The sequence below is a fragment of the Amblyraja radiata genome, chromosome 23, assembly GCF_010909765.2.
Source record: "Amblyraja radiata isolate CabotCenter1 chromosome 23, sAmbRad1.1.pri, whole genome shotgun sequence".
Taxonomy (NCBI): Eukaryota; Metazoa; Chordata; class Chondrichthyes; order Rajiformes; family Rajidae; genus Amblyraja; species Amblyraja radiata.
Window position 1 is genome coordinate 9,491,612 of NC_045978.1, and position 18,356 is coordinate 9,509,967.

The 18,356-nt window shown below is 43.4% G+C and overlaps 1 protein-coding gene across 4 annotated transcripts in view; it reads right to left on the reverse strand.

The window, feature by feature from the left end:
- Positions 1-18,356, reverse strand: part of b4galt5 (beta-1,4-galactosyltransferase 5) — a 63,876-nt gene that overhangs the window by 18,698 nt on the left and 26,822 nt on the right. The window contains exons 2-3 of one of the 4 annotated variants that reach the window (XM_033041516.1): positions 4,332-4,460; positions 3-116 (exon numbers count right to left, since the gene is read on the reverse strand). In XM_033041516.1, the coding sequence (XP_032897407.1) occupies positions 3-116; positions 4,332-4,460 (243 nt within the window). Of the gene's footprint in view, positions 1-2; positions 117-4,214; positions 4,257-4,325; positions 4,461-18,356 lie in introns of those variants that run through there. The other 3 variants (XM_033041515.1, XM_033041518.1, XM_033041517.1) reach the window with 3 other exon arrangements.

Sequence of the window (18,356 nt, forward strand, 5' to 3'; positions counted from 1 at the left end):
ACTCATAGAAGGAAGTCTTTCCGGACAAGCGAGATTTGCACGATATGTAAAATCTTCAGGAAGAAATGTTGCGGTTTGCAGGTACACTTCGCTATGATTTAAATCCTCTGGATAATCTGAGAGGGAAGGGAGTTCGCTTTAGCAAATGCAGTACGTCACAGGTTATCACACAACTCTTAGACTTCTCCAAATTCTTGCCATTTAAAACATGCATTCAACAAAGTTAATTTTTAAAATGGCTCTCATCCCGCAAAATAGTCTTGCAAAAGTAAAATTAAAGATAGATATAGCAAAGAGATTAAAGGTAAGTTACTGAGTGGTCAAACAATGGCAATTGAAGTCACATCTTCTGATTTTACCAGGAATCAGTATGGGAAGGAGATACAAGATCACTCACAAATTACTTATAACTACGAGACAAAAAACTACCGAATGTTTAATAATTTCTAGTTTAGAATATGAGAGGGTGTACTTTGTGCAAAGGTTTTGTCAAACCATGATTGAATTTGGACACCACGCAAGGTATTGAACTAGAGATTCCACAGGTTTATTCAAATAGTATTCAAGGGTTGCATAACCATTGCTTCCCTGTGGAAACAAGGAACTGCAGATGCTGGTTTACCAAGGAAAGACACAAACGCTGGAATAACTCAGTGGGTCAGACAGCATTCCTGAAGAACACGGATACATAAGATCATTAGTGATAGGAGTAGAATTAGGCCATTCTTCCCATCAAGTCTACTCCGCCATTCAATCAAGGCTGAGTTATCTCACTTTCCTAACCCCATTCTCCTGCCTTCTCCCCACAACCTCCAACACCTGTGCTAATCAAGAAACTCTCTATCTCTGCCTTAAATATATCCACTGATTTTGCCTCCACAGCCTTCTGTGGCAAAGAATTCCTCAGATTCACCACCCTATATAGCCCTTTGGGTCGGGACATGGGCTGACTTATCCATGTTCTCCAGGGATGCTGCCTGACCCACTGAGTTCCACCAACATTTTGTTTGCTTCTCTGCAACGCAGATGGCCATACACCTGATATAGAGTTTTAAATGCTAATAAAGGATTCCAAAGAGCAGATAAATATAATTGAAAATGTAATTGAATCGCAAGTATAATCATAAATTTAGAGTTAAGCCATTCAGGAGTGCAATTGTAATGCACATTTGCAGATAGAAATCTATCAGATCAATCTCCCAAAATATCAACCAGAGCTTTCAACATGGATATCAACTTTTCTTGGTAAGCAGATCCAAAGAATATGCATCAGGGTCAGATGACTGTGTTGGACCACAGACAACCTGCGATAGAATATAGAAAGAACAGAGCCCACAATGTCTGCGCTGAACACAATATCAAAACTAATACTTATCTGCCCGCACATAACCCATATCCCTCCATTCCCTGCATATTCCTGTGCTCAGTTTAGTTTTAGTTTAGAGATACAGCATTGAAGCAGGCCATTCGGCCCACCGAGTCCATGCTGACCAACGATCCCTGCACACTAATACTATCCTACACACACATTCGGGAAAATTTATCATTTTATCAAAGCCAATTAAATAACAAATCTTTACGTCTTTGCAGTGTGGGAGTAAAAAGGAGATATTGGAGAAAACCCACGATGAGACTGGGAAAACGCAGGAACTCCGTACACACAGCACCCGTCTCTTAAATACCACTTGACCAAAACATCTCTTGAATGCCACTATCGTACCCGCCCCCACCACTGTCCCCAGCAGCTCCCTTCCAAGTAAACACCACCTTCTCCGTAAATAAAATTCAGTGAAAGAACTCAGTTCAGTTCATGGGGCTGAAGGGCCTTTACATTCACATCCATTTTGTGGGGCTTGTGTACCAGTCAGGATTTAATTATCCATGTTGGCCTTTATAACAAGAGGAGTTGAGTATAGGAGCAAAGAGGTCCTTCTGCAGTTGTGCACGGCCCTAGTGAGACCACACCTGGAGTATTGTGTGCAGTTTTGGTCCCCTAATTTGAGGAAGGACATTCTTGCTTTTGAGGGAATGTTTAAGGTTTAGGTTAAGTCCCGGGATGGCAGGATTGTCACATGCTGAGAGAATCAAGCAGCTGGGCGTGTATACTCTGGAGTTTAGATGGATGAGGGGATCTTATTGAAACATATAAGATTGTTAAGGGTTTGGACACGCTAGAGGCAGGAAACATGTTCCCGATGTTGTGGGAGTCCAGAACCAGAGGCCACAGTTTAAGAATAAGAGGTAAGCCATTTAGAACGGAGACGAGAAAACACTTTTTCTCACAGAGAGTTGTGAGTGTGTGGAATTCTCCGGCTCAGAGGGCGGTGGAGGCCGGTTCTCTGGATACTTTCAAGAGAGCTAGATAGGGCTCTTAAAGATTGCGGAGTCAGGGGATATGGGGAGAAGGCAGGAACGGGGAACTGATTGGGGATGATCAGCCATGATCACATTGAATGGCGATGCTGGCTCGAAGGGCCGAATGGTCTATTCCTGCTATTGTCTATCCAAGGTCAATAAAACATTGGTTTCTCATTCTTATAATTAAGCCTCCTATAAATAGAACTGATTTGAATTAAAAAGCCATTAGCTCTTATAAACTACTCAAATGATCTGATGAGCCACCTTTTATGACCATAGTTTCCCTTGAGAGCATTGGGATTTCCCTTGGGGTTTAGAGGGAGAGATAGATCAACCATCATTGAGTGGCGGATAAGAATTAATGGTCCGAATGGCCTAATTCTTCTCCTATCACTTCAGATCTTATGTTACTCTGCTGCTGACACTCCTACCATGCTAGGGTAGTGCAAAGGTAGAGTTGCAGCCTTACAGCACCAGAGACCCGGGATCGATCCCGACTATGGGTATTGTCTGCATGGAGTTTGTCCATTCTACCCGTGACCTGCATAGGTTTCCTCCTACAATCCAAAGACATACAGGTTTGTAGGTTAATTGGCTTCGGTATCGCTGGTCGGGGCAGATTCGGTGGGCCGAAGGGCCTGTTTCCGCGCTGTATCGCTCAAAATTAAACCAAAAACGTGCAACCTGGCATTGCCCAGTGTGAAGAACAAATTATTTAATTGTACAGTAAAAAACAATCAGGTTACAGGCCCTAATAAAACTCCAGCAGATAAATCTATTGGCATGAACATTGTACAAGCAACTTTCCTCTGTCAGAGTGTTGCATATCTGTGGTGCTATGAGGCTGGCATATTAAGTTCTGTTCCCATATGCAAGGAACAAGTTCTTTTTGCTCCTTTAATTACATTTCTAGTAAATCAAGCCTATTTTTAGGTGCGTAAGATGTAGATGTCAGTTGTTATATTCCAGCCAATAGATATTCTGCATGGGCAGAACCCACCAAAAAGTAAAATATGAACAAAACATTGTGTCATGAAAATATATTTGATAAGACGAGCATCACTTGATCACAATTTACAAAGTACAGCGAGAAATAATTCCATCTTGTCAAACAATGACACTGCAAATACACGAGTAAAGTTCAAGATCACAAACTTTAATTTTCTTAATTGGGAGTGCCATTAACAGTTAGCAGAAGAATAGACTGTGTGATGTGATGATAAGACAGCCACTAACAGGCTGAGATAGGCAGTCTCTGGAAAGTCTAGTTGGTGAGAAGGGATCATTCAAAAATGAAAAATGCCATTATCTAACATTCAGGTTTCCATAAAACCGACAATTTCTTTTAATGAGTTACAGGCACAATGAAAACCTTGGTTGCAGCAGCATCACTGGCACATGGGCTCGGATGATAAACAGAATGTAAATCATAGAAGACTGTGAAAATTAAAAGATTGTGCAAATACACAATTGGAAATAAAATGTCCATCGCTGTGTGCAGTAAGCAGGCTGCAGTGTCCCACTGGTGAGCTAGGATTAGGGTGGTGACAGTTCGGATCAAGAACATAGAACAGGAAGAGGCCCTTCAGCCCACAACGTCTGTACTGAAAATGATTCCAAGATAAGTTACTCTCATCTGCCTGCACAAAGGTACCAAGGCCTTGAAGGAACAAATGTTATTGTGCTGCAAAAAAAGTCAACAGGACATAATAAAACTTCAGAAGATATATCTATTGGCATGCTCAATCTTGTAGAGTACAGTACATATTTTTGTGTAATGAATATAGAATAGAATAGTTTCTTTATTGTCATTGTAACATGAACCATGGATGTTACCATGGTGACTGTATAAATACCTGTACCATTAAGACTGTTGTTCATCTTGACATAAGTGCCACAAACCAATACAATACAATACAATTCAATTTATTGTGTAATGGATGTTACCATGGCGACTGTATAAATACCTGTACCATTAAGACTGTTGTTCATCTTGACATAAGTGCCACGAACCACTTGTTCATACATCTGAGATCCCATCGTTTTCACACTCTCTCTAATCATGATGCCCTGGGCTTGCACCATAAATAGGTAGGTGTTCACTGGAAAAGAAAAAGGCACAATTAAAAACGGTTCATGGTTGCACGTTCAGTTCATATGATTATATGTCATAAGTACAACAATTAGTAATACCGGCCAACCCCAACTCAAACAAAAAAACGTACAAACTCTAACCTATTAACACAATTTTGAAAAGGCACCTACAATACTATAGGCTTAAAATTCAAATGTTCTACATACTACAATCCTAATCAAAATAATAAAAATATATTTATTTAAATGCACAAGAGAAAGACAGAGGAGCAGGTGGGCAAATAACAAAGGGGATAAAGGGGCAGTCACTGCTTCCATTAGTCAGAGGGTTAAGATATTGCTGCTTGATGATTACAATCAAGCAGTCCACAGCGTGCAGATAAAGAGAATAATGTTTAGTTCAAGATAAAGTCCAGTAAAGTCCATTTAAATATAGTCCACGGGTCTCCAATGAGAGGTCAAGACCACTCTCTAGTTGGTGATAGGATGGTTCAGTTGCCTGAAAACAGCCTTTAACAAATGTCTTTAACAACGGCCTTTGTTAAGGCCTGCCTTCACCCAGAGTTGTGAATCTGTGGAATTATCTGTCACAGAAGTCAGTGGAGGCCAATTCACAGGAGATTTGATTTAGCTCTTAGGGCAAAAGAAATCAAGGGATATGGGTAAAAAGCAGGAACGGGGTACCGATTTCAGATGATCAGCCATGATCATACTGAATGGCAGTGCTGGCTCAAAGAGTCAAATGGCCTACTCCTGCACCTATTTTTCTATGTTTTATTTTTTTATGTAAACTGAACTGATGCCTCTACTAATTTTATATATTTCTATCAAGTCTCTCTTCAACCTCCAGCATTCCAAAGAAAACCATCCAAGTTTGTCCAACCTCTCCTTGTGCCTAATACCACCTAACCTTATATCATTCTGTATAAAAATAAATATACACAATATGAATCTAAGGAAATGTCCCATGTATTAAAATATTTTTGAGAATAGAGACTTTGCCACCTCTGTCACTCTTTCTTCTCCCTATTCCCGTCCAGCAGAAGGTACAGAAGCTTGAGAGTGTACACCACCAGACTCAGGAACAGCTTCTTTCCCGAAGGGCTGAATGGCCTACTCCTGCACCTATTTTTTTCCGTTTTCTATGTTTCTACGTCTTTAGACTTTAGCAAACGTTATACTTTGTCCTTTAACAAAGGACAATTCATGGATGAAGCTCAGGACCAACTTGGTCTGCTCACCTGGAGATGAATTAAGGCAGACAACCTGAAACTACAGCCGTTTAATAATTATGCATTTACAAAGTGGTAGATCTGAGCTAGGGATACCTTGATCCATTTTACGTTACAAATTACCAGATGCGGCAGAGGTTCACCTGCATCTCCAACCTCATCTATTGCATCCGCTGCTCTAGATGACAGTTGCCCTACATCGGTGAAACCAAGCGTAGGCTTGGCGATCGCTTCGCCGAACACATCGGCTCGGTTCGCAATATATATATATATTTTTTTTAATTTCAAAGTAGATTTTATTCAAGTTATAAATATATACAATACGTGAACTGTGCAAAAAATTGATCTGACATTTTCGGAGGCTATACAAATTGTTCAATACAGTCTATACATTTTCCAAATTTCACAAATCTGTCCCCCACCCGTGCCACTCATGTGGCCCCCTGGCACGGGATACCTTCCCTTATTTTGAGGGGTGTCTCCATCATACCGTGCCCCCCTCCCATGTCCAGCAGCGGAAGGATCCTAGACTGTGGCCCACCCCCACCGATCCTTGGCATTGGCTGCACCGAGCTTCAGTGCGTCCCTCAGCACGTACACCTGCAGACTGCAGCGGGCCAGTCGGCAACATTCCATGACGGACATCTCGCTCTGCTGGGTGGTGAGCAATGCTCGGGCAGACCAAAGAGCGTCTTTCACCGAGTTGATGACCTTCCAGTAGCACTCGATGTCAGTCTCTGAATGTGTCCCTGGGAGCAGTCCGTAAACCTCTTGGTTCGCAATAACCAACCTGATCTCCCGGTGGCTCAACACTTCAACTCTCCCTCCCATTCCGAATCCGACCTTTCTGTCCTGGGCCTCCTCCATGGCCAGAGTGAGGACCACCGTAAATTGGAGGAGCAGCACCTCATATTTCGCTTGGGCAGTTTGCACCCCAGCGGTATGAACACCGACTTCTCTAATTTCAGGTAGTCCTTACTTTCTCCTCCCCTTCTCAGATCTCACTCAACCCTCTGGCTCCACCTCTTCCTTTCTTCCTCCCGCCCGCACCAGCCTCACATCAGTCTGAAGAAGGGTTTCGACCCGAAAAGTTGCCCATTTCCTTCGCTCCATAGATGCTGCCTCACCCGCTGAGTTTCTCCAGCATTCTTGTCAACCTTCGATTTTCCAGCATCTGCAGTTCCTTCTTAAACCAGATGCTGATCATTGGTCGGGTTTTTCATGCGTGCTCAACCGGTAAACCATATATGATTCACTTTCAAATTGACAGGAAAGCTTGACATGAGAAATGAAAGTGAAAAATTCTTGCTCAAGACAAGCCATTGCACGCTGACTTGTGGTAGCTGCTAATTACATCAAAATGGGTGGCACAATGGTAGAGTTGGTGCCTTACAGCGCTTGCAACACTGGACTACATAGTCGATCCCGACTACGGGTGCTGTCTGTACGGAGTTTGCACATTCTCCGCCTGACTGCGTAGGTTTTCTCCGAGATCTTTAGTTTCCTCCCACACTCCAAAAACATACAGGTATGTAGGTTAATTGGCTGAGTGCATGTGTAAATTGTCCCTAGTGTGTATAGGATAGTGTTATGGTATGGGGACCGCTGGTCAAAGTGGACTTAGTGGTCTGAATAGCCTGGTTCTCTAAAAATGTGTCTCTAAAAATGAAACAAAAGTTTAAGCATCATCGTGAAACAAGTAGGAAACCCGATAGTAAGAAAATAAACATATACTAAATACTGTATATAAACAGATGAACTGGTACTGGAGAATGCTTTCTTTCAAAAAATGTAATATTTCTTCAGTATCACTCAATGTTGTGAATGAATATTTCCAAGATACATGAGGAAAAGAAACAATCAGTTTTGTGCACAAAGCAGACAGTTTCAATATTGATATTAGTTTTATGAATAGGGAAGAACTGCAGATGCTGGTTTAAATCAAAGATAGACACAAAATGCTGGAGTAACTCAGCGGAACAGACAGCATCTCTGGAGAGAAGGAATGGGTGACGTTTCGTGTCGAGACCCTTCTTCAGACTGATGTCAGGGGAGTGGGCGGGACAGAGATGGAATGTAGTCGGAGACAGTAAGACTGGTGGGAGAACTGGGAAGGGGAAGGGGAGGGGAAGGAGAAAGAGGGAAAGCAAGGGCTATTTGAAGTCAGAGAAGTCAATGTTTATACTACTGGGGTGTAAGCTACCCAAGTGAAATATGAGGTGCTGTTCCTAAAAATTTGCGCTGGGCCTCACTCTGACAATGGAGGAAGCCCAGGCCAGAAAGGTCAGATTGGGAATGGGAGGGGGAGTTAAGGTGTAGAGTATCAGAACTTGGTATACCCAGGATGTGACTCGTCTAGTGACTCATAGATGACATTTCACTGCCTTGGTTACTAATGCTCTTTTCTATTCATAGGCAAACTTTTCAAATGTGACTCATGTTGGTCGGTATGGCAAGTTGTCGAAAGGCCTGTTTCCGAGCTGTATGACCATGACTAATAGCTTCTATGCCAACCTATATAAACCACGGCTACTACCAGAACTTGCAATATAATGAATTAATTCAGATAAATTGCTTTCCATGTCTGCATCAAAACTGGCCAGGTTATGATGCAATGTTATCACTTGTAAAAATAATTCTAATTTCATTACTGTAGAAAATCTGTCTGATTTGCCGAGAATTTGTAACCTTCTTCTTTCAGCCTTCCACCTATCAAATTTCCACCCGTCATCGGTTCACCTATTCCCTGTCACACTTTGTCCTAGCCCTCCTCTTCCAGCTTTCTCTCCCCCCCCCCCCCCCCTCCTCCCTCGTCCTAACTAGTCTGAAGAAAAGTCCCAAAACTTCACCTATCCATGCTGCCCGACTCGCTGAACTACTCCGGCACTTTGTTTCTCTCTTTGTAAACCAGCATCTGCATTTCCTGGTTGCTAAATATATTCCACATTCCCTCAACTTGTATTATTTCCCGCATCTCCCTATTTTCTATTCTGGTTATGATCATCTGACAACTGATCATGAGAGCAGTTTGTCACTCATCCTTTTTTGTCAATGCCTGGCACTGCGAAACAGTTGTTCATTCATGCCCACGTCACACCATGTGTGCATTCATCTCAGCTGGCTCACACCAAGGTCAAGCAGAAACTGTTTTGGTCCGGGAGACTTTGAAGGTATGAGACGGGAATTTGCTAGGCCAGACTGGTAAATTATACGTAAAGGGTTGACGGTGGAGATGCAGTGGGCATGGACGAACTCTAAAAATTGTTCATCTCTCTCTGGCAAAAAAAAGCAAAAACAGGGAAGGCGGCTCAACCATGCCCAATGACGGAAATCAAGAATATTGTTAAAACCAAGTATGAGGCATAAAGGGCCTGTCCCACTTTCATGAGTTATTCACAAATTCTCCCAAGTTTTCCCATTGATTCAAACTCGCAGAATGTTCGTAACGAGTCCGTAGGAATTCGTAGATATATCGTAGCGGCTCGTTATGCTAACCGTAGGTACTCGTGGCATCAGGTAAGTCGGGACGTTTTTTCCAGACCAAAAAAAATGCCCACGAGTAAAAAAAAATGGTTGGGATGAAAGAAATTGCAACTTTTTACTCATAAGGAGGTCATCGAAATAGTCTTGGGAATACTCGTAGGAGTTCGTGAACATAGTCGTGGAAGGTCGTAGGAGTTCGTAGATTACCACAATCTTGATTTTTTTTTTTAGGTCCTTTAAACTCGGCACGGGTTTTGAATTAAGTCGTGAAAGTGGGACAGGCCCTTAAATTGGCCAGAGGAAGCAGCAAGCCGGAGGACTGGGAGAAATTTTGAACTCAGAGGTGGACAAAAAGGCTAATTAAGAGTGGGGGAAAGAGCATGAAAGAAAGGTGTTTAAGAAGGAACTGCAGATGCTGGAAAATCGAAGGTCCACAAAAAAGCTGGAGAAACTCAGCGGGTGCAGCAGCATCTATGGAGCGAAGGAAATAGGCAACGTTTCGGGCCGAAACCCTTCTTCAGACAATAACCTTCCATGAAAGAAAGGCTGTGGGGAATATAAAAACTGACTTGGATATGTAAAAAGGAAAATATTAGTGAAGACAAATGTCTTCTAGTGGTAGGGAGGAACTGAAGGGAATCCACATTAGCCAGGAAATGGTGTTAGGTAAACTGTTGGGACTGAAGGCAGATAAATTCCCAGGGCCTGATGGTCATCATCCCAGATGGCCCTGGAGCGACTCAAGGTGGCCCTAGAAATCATGGATGCATTGGTGATCATTTTCCAATGTTCTCTCGACTCTGGATCAGTTCCTGTGGACTGGAGGGTAGCCAACGCTTCTCCACATTAAGAAAGGGGAGAGAAAACAGGGAATTATAGACCAGTTAGTCTTACATCGGTAGTGGGAAAGATGCTCGAGTCGATTGTTAAAGATGTTACTAGACCAAGTGCGGACACATTGGGTCCCGTTCCCCCTACGCAATATTCCACCACACTTCGCATGCACAGCTGACAGGCCAGCACTAACAGCAGAAATTAGCTGCTGTGAGTCCCCCACTCCCACCCTCCTCTCCCTCTATCACCCCACCCCCACCCCCACTCTCCCCTCCCGAGGATCCCGCAGCTCTCCCTCCCCGCGGGCCCGGAACAGCAAGTGCCGCCAGCCCCAGCGTCCATGCCCCAGCGTCCATGCCCCAGCAAAATTCACCCAGAGAGTGAATCTGTGGAATTCTCTGCCACAGAAGACAGTGGAGGCCAATTCACTGGATGTTTTCAAGAGAGTTAGATTTAGCTCTTAGGGCTAAAGGAATCCAGGGATATGGGGAAAAAGCTGGAATGGGGTACTGATTTTGGATGATCAGCCATGATCATATTGAATGGCGGTGCTGGCTCGAAAGGGCCAAATGGCCTACTCCCGCACCTATTTTCTATGTTCTATGTTTCTATGTAGGAGAATAATTTTTTTACAGTGCAAGCCGAGAACTGGCAGAGCGCTGGCGCAGCATGTTGGCGCAGCGGTAGAGTTGCTGCCTTACAGATTTGTAAGTTAATTTGCTTCGGTAAAATTGTCCCTAGTATGTGTAGGATAGTGTTAGTGTATGAGGTAATCACTGGTCGCCAGCATTAGGTATTTTTTAACATAGATCAATAGGTTCTGGATTAGCAAGGGAGTCAATGGTTACAGGGAGAAGGCAGAAGAATGGGGTTGAGAGGGATTAGCCATGATCGAATGGCAGAGCAGACTCAATGGGCCGAATGGATGAATTCTGCCCCTATGTCTTATGGTCTCAAGTATGATATAGGATTTTTACTGAACTGTGGGCAAAAAAGGAATTTCTCTGTCCCGAGGTACATGTGACAATAAAGTATCAGAACCACAGCCTGAAAGATGGACCTAAACATGTGAACTAGAATGTTTTCTTTTTGAGTTTAGTGTGGTAAAATTCCATCCAGTGGCAAGAACAGTCACCTGCGGCTCCACAGCTGCCAGTAAATCCATCCTGCCAGTTTCCCAAATGCTCATCCGTACATTCGGGCGACACATAAACTGGGCTTTCATAACCTGGGGAGGAACTGCATCTTCGACCACTAAATCAGCTATTGCAATATCATGCTTCAAACTGTTGGATACTGTGTGCTGTTATAAACCGATTGCAAAATAGCCCACAAGTGAATGAAGTAATGTGCCACAAAACAAAATAAGCCCAGCACATTACAATTCACTTTGTTCAAGGTCAAATGCAAAGCATGGGGATTTGTATTCACATAATCAATACAATTACCTTAAGTAACATCACCTTGAACAGCACCTCATATTCTGCTTGGGTAGCTGACAACCCAATGGCATGAACGGCAAAATCTTCCAATTTTATGCAACCTCTCACCCCTCCTCCTCCTCCCCAACTTTCCTCCTCCTCGCCTCCCCTGTGCCCCACCTACTCACACCCATCTCTCCCTTCCTCTTATATTCCTCCTTGTGTCTTCACAATTTGCAACTCTTCAGCCTTTCGGTCTCACACCTTCTGTTTTAATCTCTGGCCTTTGCTCCAACCATCCGCCCATCAGCCCCAACCCAAAACAACGCCTAACCATGTTCTCCAGACATACTGCCTGCCTGACCCGCTGAGTTACTCCAGCACTTTGTGTCTTTTTGCAACCATATTGAGGTTAGGATTAATAAAACTACAATTATTTGTCCAAAATTACAATAAATGGGAAGCAAGCACAAGAATCTGATGTACACTGATGATACAATCTTTCAAAAAGAAAACAAAAACTCTGAAGGAAAGGGTTCAGTGTCTTTTGAAAGGAGGGCCCTACATTTTGCTTTCACCACACTAACTGGCAGAGCCTCTACCTCACAGCCAGAGGCCTGGGTTAGACTGGTGCCATCTGTGCAGTGTTTGGACGTTCTCCCTGTGACTGAGCGAGTTTCTTCTGGGTGCTCCGGTTTCCTCCCACATCCCAAAGATGTGCAGGTTTGTAGCTTGCCTTGGTAAAGTTTTAGAGGAATATGGGCCAAAAGCAGGGAGGTGGGACTAGTGTAGATGAGAAAAGATGGTCGGTGCGGGAAAGTTGGGCCAAAGAGCCCGTTTCAATGCTGTCTGACTCTAACAATGACCTCTTTTCCAGACTTGCCGGCAAATGCAGTTCGAGAATGCAATGGGTGACAATGTCATCTGCACTGTATGCACGGTGAGTGCGGATGTGTGATTGAGACTCGGGCTCTGCACAACGGGTTCATCAGGAAAGGCCTCAGGAATGAGTAGGTTAACCCATGATGAGCGTTTGGCGGCACTGGGCCCGTACTCGTTGGAGTTTAGAAGAATGAGAGGGGACCTCATTGAAACATACAGAATAGTGAAAGGCTTGGATAGAGTGGATGTTTCCACTAGTGGGAGAGTCTAGTTCTAGAGGTCGTAGCCTCAAAATTAAAGGACATTCTTTTCGGAAGGAGATGAGGAGAAATGTCTTTAGTCAGAGGGTCGTGAATCTGTGGACTTCTTTGCCATAGGAGGCTGTGGAGGCTAAGTCAGTGGATATTTTTAAGGCAGAGGTGGATAGATTCTTCATTAGTACAGGTGTCGGAGGTTATGGGGAGAAGGCAGGAGAATGGGGTTAGGAGGGAGAGATAGATCAGTCATGATTTAATGGCAGAGTAGACACAATGGGCCGAATGGCCTAATTCTACTCCTATTCCTTCTATGACCACCAGCACAGCACTGTCATGGTGTTTGAGAGTCCTGGCCATGAGGCATTTCACCAAATGACCTTGACGTTCTGCTCAGGAAGGTGTGAAATGCAACAGTGCAATTCATATACAATAGACATTGCCACAGTTCACCAATCATTGTGGGAAATGAATATACAGCAGATTCACATCAATTGACATCAGACCAAGTTGGGACATTGTAGAAACAAGGAGCTGCAGGTGTTGACATACAGTAAAGGACACAAAGTGCTTGAGTAACTTAGTGGGTCAAGCAGCTTCCCTGGAAAACATGACACCCATCCATGTTCTCCAGAGACGCTGCCTGACCCTCCGAGTTAATTCAGCACTTTGTATCCAAGCCTAGGTGTTGTGTTGGTATTCTGCAAATGGGAAAGACCCACTTCTTTGTCAGTGGAACTGAATACTTTCTAGATTGACCCTATAATGGAGACATGTTGTAGAAGCCGCTGAAACAAGCAAGCTAATCTGAGAACATCTCAGAACTCTTGGAAATTATTTCAGTGTCTTCAGTTTCTGGGCGGCACAGTGGTAGAGTCACTGTCTTACAGCGTCAGAGACCAAAGCCAGATCCTGACTATGGGTGCTGTCTGTGTGGAGTTTGTACGGTCTCCCTGTGACCGCACGGGTTTTCTCTGGGTGCCCCTGGTTTCCTCCCACATTCCAAAGAGGCACAGGTTTGTAGGTTAATTGGCTTCTGTAAATTTGTCTCTAGTGTGTAGGACAGCGCTAGTGTACACTGCACTGGTTGGCAGGGACCCACTGGGCCAAAGGGCCCGTTTCCACACAGCATCTCTGAAGTCTTAAACAATTGCTTATTTGGAACAGCCCTCTTTGTACTTCAAGCAATATGCCACAGGCATGGAAATTTGGAATGCAACAAATGCTGCGACCAGCCAGAAAATCAGGCAGCAGAGTGAGAAAGTTAATGTTCAAGCACAATTATCTTTCATCACATGGAATTTTTAAAATCTGTATCACTATGTATCGCATTCAGAAACATCTATTGAAAGGAGAAATACCTGCCGAGTACAGGAGAGGGGGAACAGGGCAAAGATCAGGCCCAGAAATTTGGGCAGTCACACCTGTGCAGTGGCCGTTCCTCACCTGCAGCATCGTAACACACTACATTCTTTTTTTAGTGTTTAGAGATACAGCACAGAAACAGACCCTTCGGCCCACTGAGTGCATGCCAACCAGTGATCCCCGCACATTAACACTATCATACACACACACACACACACACACACGGGACAATTTTCACTTATACCAAGCTAATTAACCTCTAAACCTGTACGTCTTTGGAGTGTGGGAGAAAACCAAAGATCTCAGGGAAAACCCACACAGTCACATAGAAACATAGAAAATAGGTGCAGATGTAGGCCATTCAGCCCTTCGAGCCTGCACCACCATTCAATATGATCATGGCTGATCATCCAACTCAGTATCCCGTACCGGCCTTCTCTCCATACCCTCTGATCCCCTTTAGCCACAAGGGCCACATCTAACTCCCTCTTAAATATAGCCAATGAACTGGCCTCAACTACCCTCTGTGGCAGAGAGTTCCAGAGATTCACCACTCTCTGTGTGAAAAAAGTTTTTCTCATCTCGTTTTTAAAGGATTTCCCCCTTATCCTTAAGCTGTGACCCCTTGTCCTGGACTTCCCCAACATCGGGATCAATCTTCCTGCATCTAGCCTGTCCAACCCCTTAAGAATTTTGTAAGTTTCTATAAGATCCCCCCTCAATCTTCTAAATTCTAGAGAGTATAAACCAAGTCTATCCAGTCTTTCTTCATAAGACAGTCACGGGGAGAACGTACAAACTCCGTCCAGACAGCGCCTGTAGTCTCTGGTGCTGCAAGCGCTGTAAGGAAGTAACTTCACAGCTGCCCCCTCAGAGGGGAAAAAAAAAGTACAATCAGCAAGCCTACCTCTCTGCATATTATTGTATCCAAGTGCATTGTCCAAGGCCGCTGCGAAATGATTTGGTTCTGCACTTTGCTCCTTTGTGGCTGATAGGGGCCCAAAGTTGCAGACAGAAAAAGCTCACCTGAACATGGTAAGATTGAATAAACTCAAGCTTAAGGTATTGAGTTTGTTTAGTGGTATTAAAGTCCACCCCGATTCACTATTTATACCTTCCTATGATTGTGTGGGTTTCCACTGGGCTCTCCGGTTTTCTCCCACATCTCAAAGATATGCAGGCTTGCAGGTTAATTGCTCTACGTAAAATTGTCCCTCATGGATGTAAATGTGGGATAACATAGAACTAGTGTAAATGGGTGATCACTGTCAGCATGGATTCGAGCCAAAGGGTCTGTTTACATGCTGCATCTCTAAATTAAAGTAGCATTCTGCAGAAAATATCCACTCCACATTCAATATTCCAACTTTCTATTAAAAGGTGCTTTAAGAAAATTTCAGAACCATTAGCAACATCTTCAAGCTCTTCTTTTCCAGCATAAAACTCTAAGAAATGTTGACAGGTTTCCCCAAGAAAGCCTGGCAAACCACATAGCCTGTTGGCGCCGCACAATAACAGCAAAGAGTTTATTAAATCAGTGAAGGCTGCCTTTATTTATCCCAGCTTGCAGCCTGAACCAGTGTTCAATAATCAAATGCAGAAAAGCACCCCCCCCCCCCCGCCCGGGTGAACTATCATCTGAGTATTGTACAAATAAACCGAACATACTATTAAATATGCTGTATGCAATATTCTATTTTACCTCGAAAGTTAAAGAGACTTGTAAATTCTTACAAAAAGAATAGATAGAAAAACCTGTACATTGTCCAAAGGTTCTTTTTAAATTCCTAGAAAAACAACATTAATGTATGAAACATAGAAGGGTCTCGACACAAAATGCCACCTATTCTTTTTCTCCAGAGATGCTGCCTGACCCACTGAGCTAATCCCACATTTTGTGTCTATCTTCACCATTAGTGTATTGTCCGAAGAGCCCTGACCCGAAACGCAACCTATCCATGTTCTCCAGAGATCCTACATTCCAGCACTTGGTGTCACTATTTTGGAAAACTGGCACCTGCAGTTCCTTGCATCAACATTACGATGTTGTTATTGTGGAAGGAGACAAATCTTGCTTGAAGTATAATTTTTTGCAAGACATGTGTCTCCCTATCAAGGACCAAAACTATAACAGCCCAGACTAAGTGCATAGAAAGGAACTGCAAATGCTAGTTTGTACCAAAGATGGACACAAAAGGTGCTGGAGTAACTCAGGGGGTCAGGCAGCATCTCTGGAGAAAAAGTATGGGTAACATTTCGGGTTGGAACCCTTCTTCACACAATACATTAATGTTGAAGAGAGACATAAAATGCTGGAGTACTGAAGGAGGGTTCCGGCCCAAAATGTCACCCATCCTTTTTCCTCCAGAGATTCTGCCTGACCCGCTGAGTTGCTCCAGCACTTTGTATCTAAAACCAGACCAAGGCAAGCCATTAAAATCCAAAATTCTCCCTTTCTTTTCTGCAGAGGTGCCAGAAGGCAGTAAACTGCTACTGCAGCTCGTGCAATCTTATATTATGGTACACAGAGGCTTCCTAAAATAAACTGCCAGCATCTGCACATAATTATCCACTAAAACCAAACAATGCACAAAACTGAACAAAATTAGCTTTATTTTTTTGCACCACCAGAAACATTGAATCAATTCTTCATGAAAACCCCACACAGAACCACAAAGATGCAGTCATACACTCATTCATAATCAAACCAGACCAATTCCGAGAAGCACCATGCATCACAGGCATCCCATGCGTAGACCTTGTGCCAAATAAGTCTGCAGTTCCTCATGTTCAAGATCTTATACAGCCTCATCCACCCACACATTTTATTTGTGTCTACTAAAACACGGCCAGGATGTGTGCTTGAGGGTTTCACCCAATGGCCTAAAAGATGGATTATCTCTGAACAGAGGCTGCAGATGTCAGCAGCTTGACCATACCTTTCCCCAATGCCCACTTTGGAGGCGGCACAGTGGTGCAGCGATAGAGTTGCTGCCTTACAGCACCAGCGGCCCTGCTTAGAACCTGATTTTTGGTGCCAGCTGTGCGGAGTTCGTACGTTCTCCCTGTGAAGGCTTGGGTGCTCCGGTTTCCTCCCACATTCCAAAGACGAACAGGTTTGCAGGTTAACTGACCTGTAATTAGCCCCTCGTGTCAGATAGACTAGTATACGGGCGATTGCTGGTTGGCATTGACTCAATGGGCCGAAGGAACTGTTTCCACGCTGCATCTCAAAAAAAAAAATCCACAGATTTACCAGGTGGAGACAGCAGATTGTTTTCCTGCACCTTATCTAGCCAAGGATAATTTCACACTGCACACAACAAAGTTCAGCTAATTTGGTACTCACTGGGATCCAATCCATATGATAACAAAGATGATAGGGTACTGTTCAATTCACCTCTACCTCATTGAGGACATTCATGCTCATAAGTGATAGGAGCTTAATTAGGCCATTCGGCCCATCAAGTCTACTCCTCCATTCAAATCATGGCTGATCTATCTTTCCCTCTTAACCCCATTCTCCTGCCTTCTCCCCATAAACCTCCAACAAATTGCACTTAGTCAAAGCAATTTCTTCATGGCAATGCTGAGAACTATATTTTACACTCTGTATCTACCCTTTGCTCTATCCATTGTACGAGTTTGAACTGATTGTATCTATGTATGGTGTATCTGATCACTGGATAATATGCTAAACATTTTTGTCACTGTACCTCAGTACACATGACTAAGCCTAAATCTTAAAGTTAATTACTCTTAACTATGTTCTAGGAATATTTTATAGTAAATCAATCTACACACCAGTTGAAGTGCAATTTTTTTTTTTAAATTGAAGAAACGAAACAAAAGCTGTGAGGCCGTGGTTATCTTTGAGCGGTCTATCTTTCAGACGATCACTTAACCAAAATTGCAGGATGCTTCAGGTGTCCAGAATTTTAAGATTCAAAGCAAAGATAGGAAAGAGGTGTAAACGCAATTAAGAGGAAAGTAGAAGAATCGGTCCAACACAGGTAATGGCATGGTGGGATGACTCCAACACATTACAAAAAAAAAGGATGAGATAGAAATAACGTGTATCCACATCTGATAGGATGGGCAATGTGGAAGAAAGTAGGCAGGAAATAGGCAGAGCGACAGGGCAATGAAATAACTGACAAAAGCATAAAGGATTACACAAAACGGCAACTGCTAATTCTTGCACAATGGCTTCATGAAAGGCCCCCCATCTCAATGCCATGTACCACTCTCACACCACAATACAATTTATTTGTTGTCATTTGAACCTCATTGAAGTTCAAACAAAATTTGGTTTCTGCAGTCATGCAACAAGAAAAAGAACCAAGACACAACACAATTTACACAAACATCCATCACAGTGAATCTCCTCCTCACTGTGATGGAAGGCAAAGTCTTATCTCTCCCCTGCACTC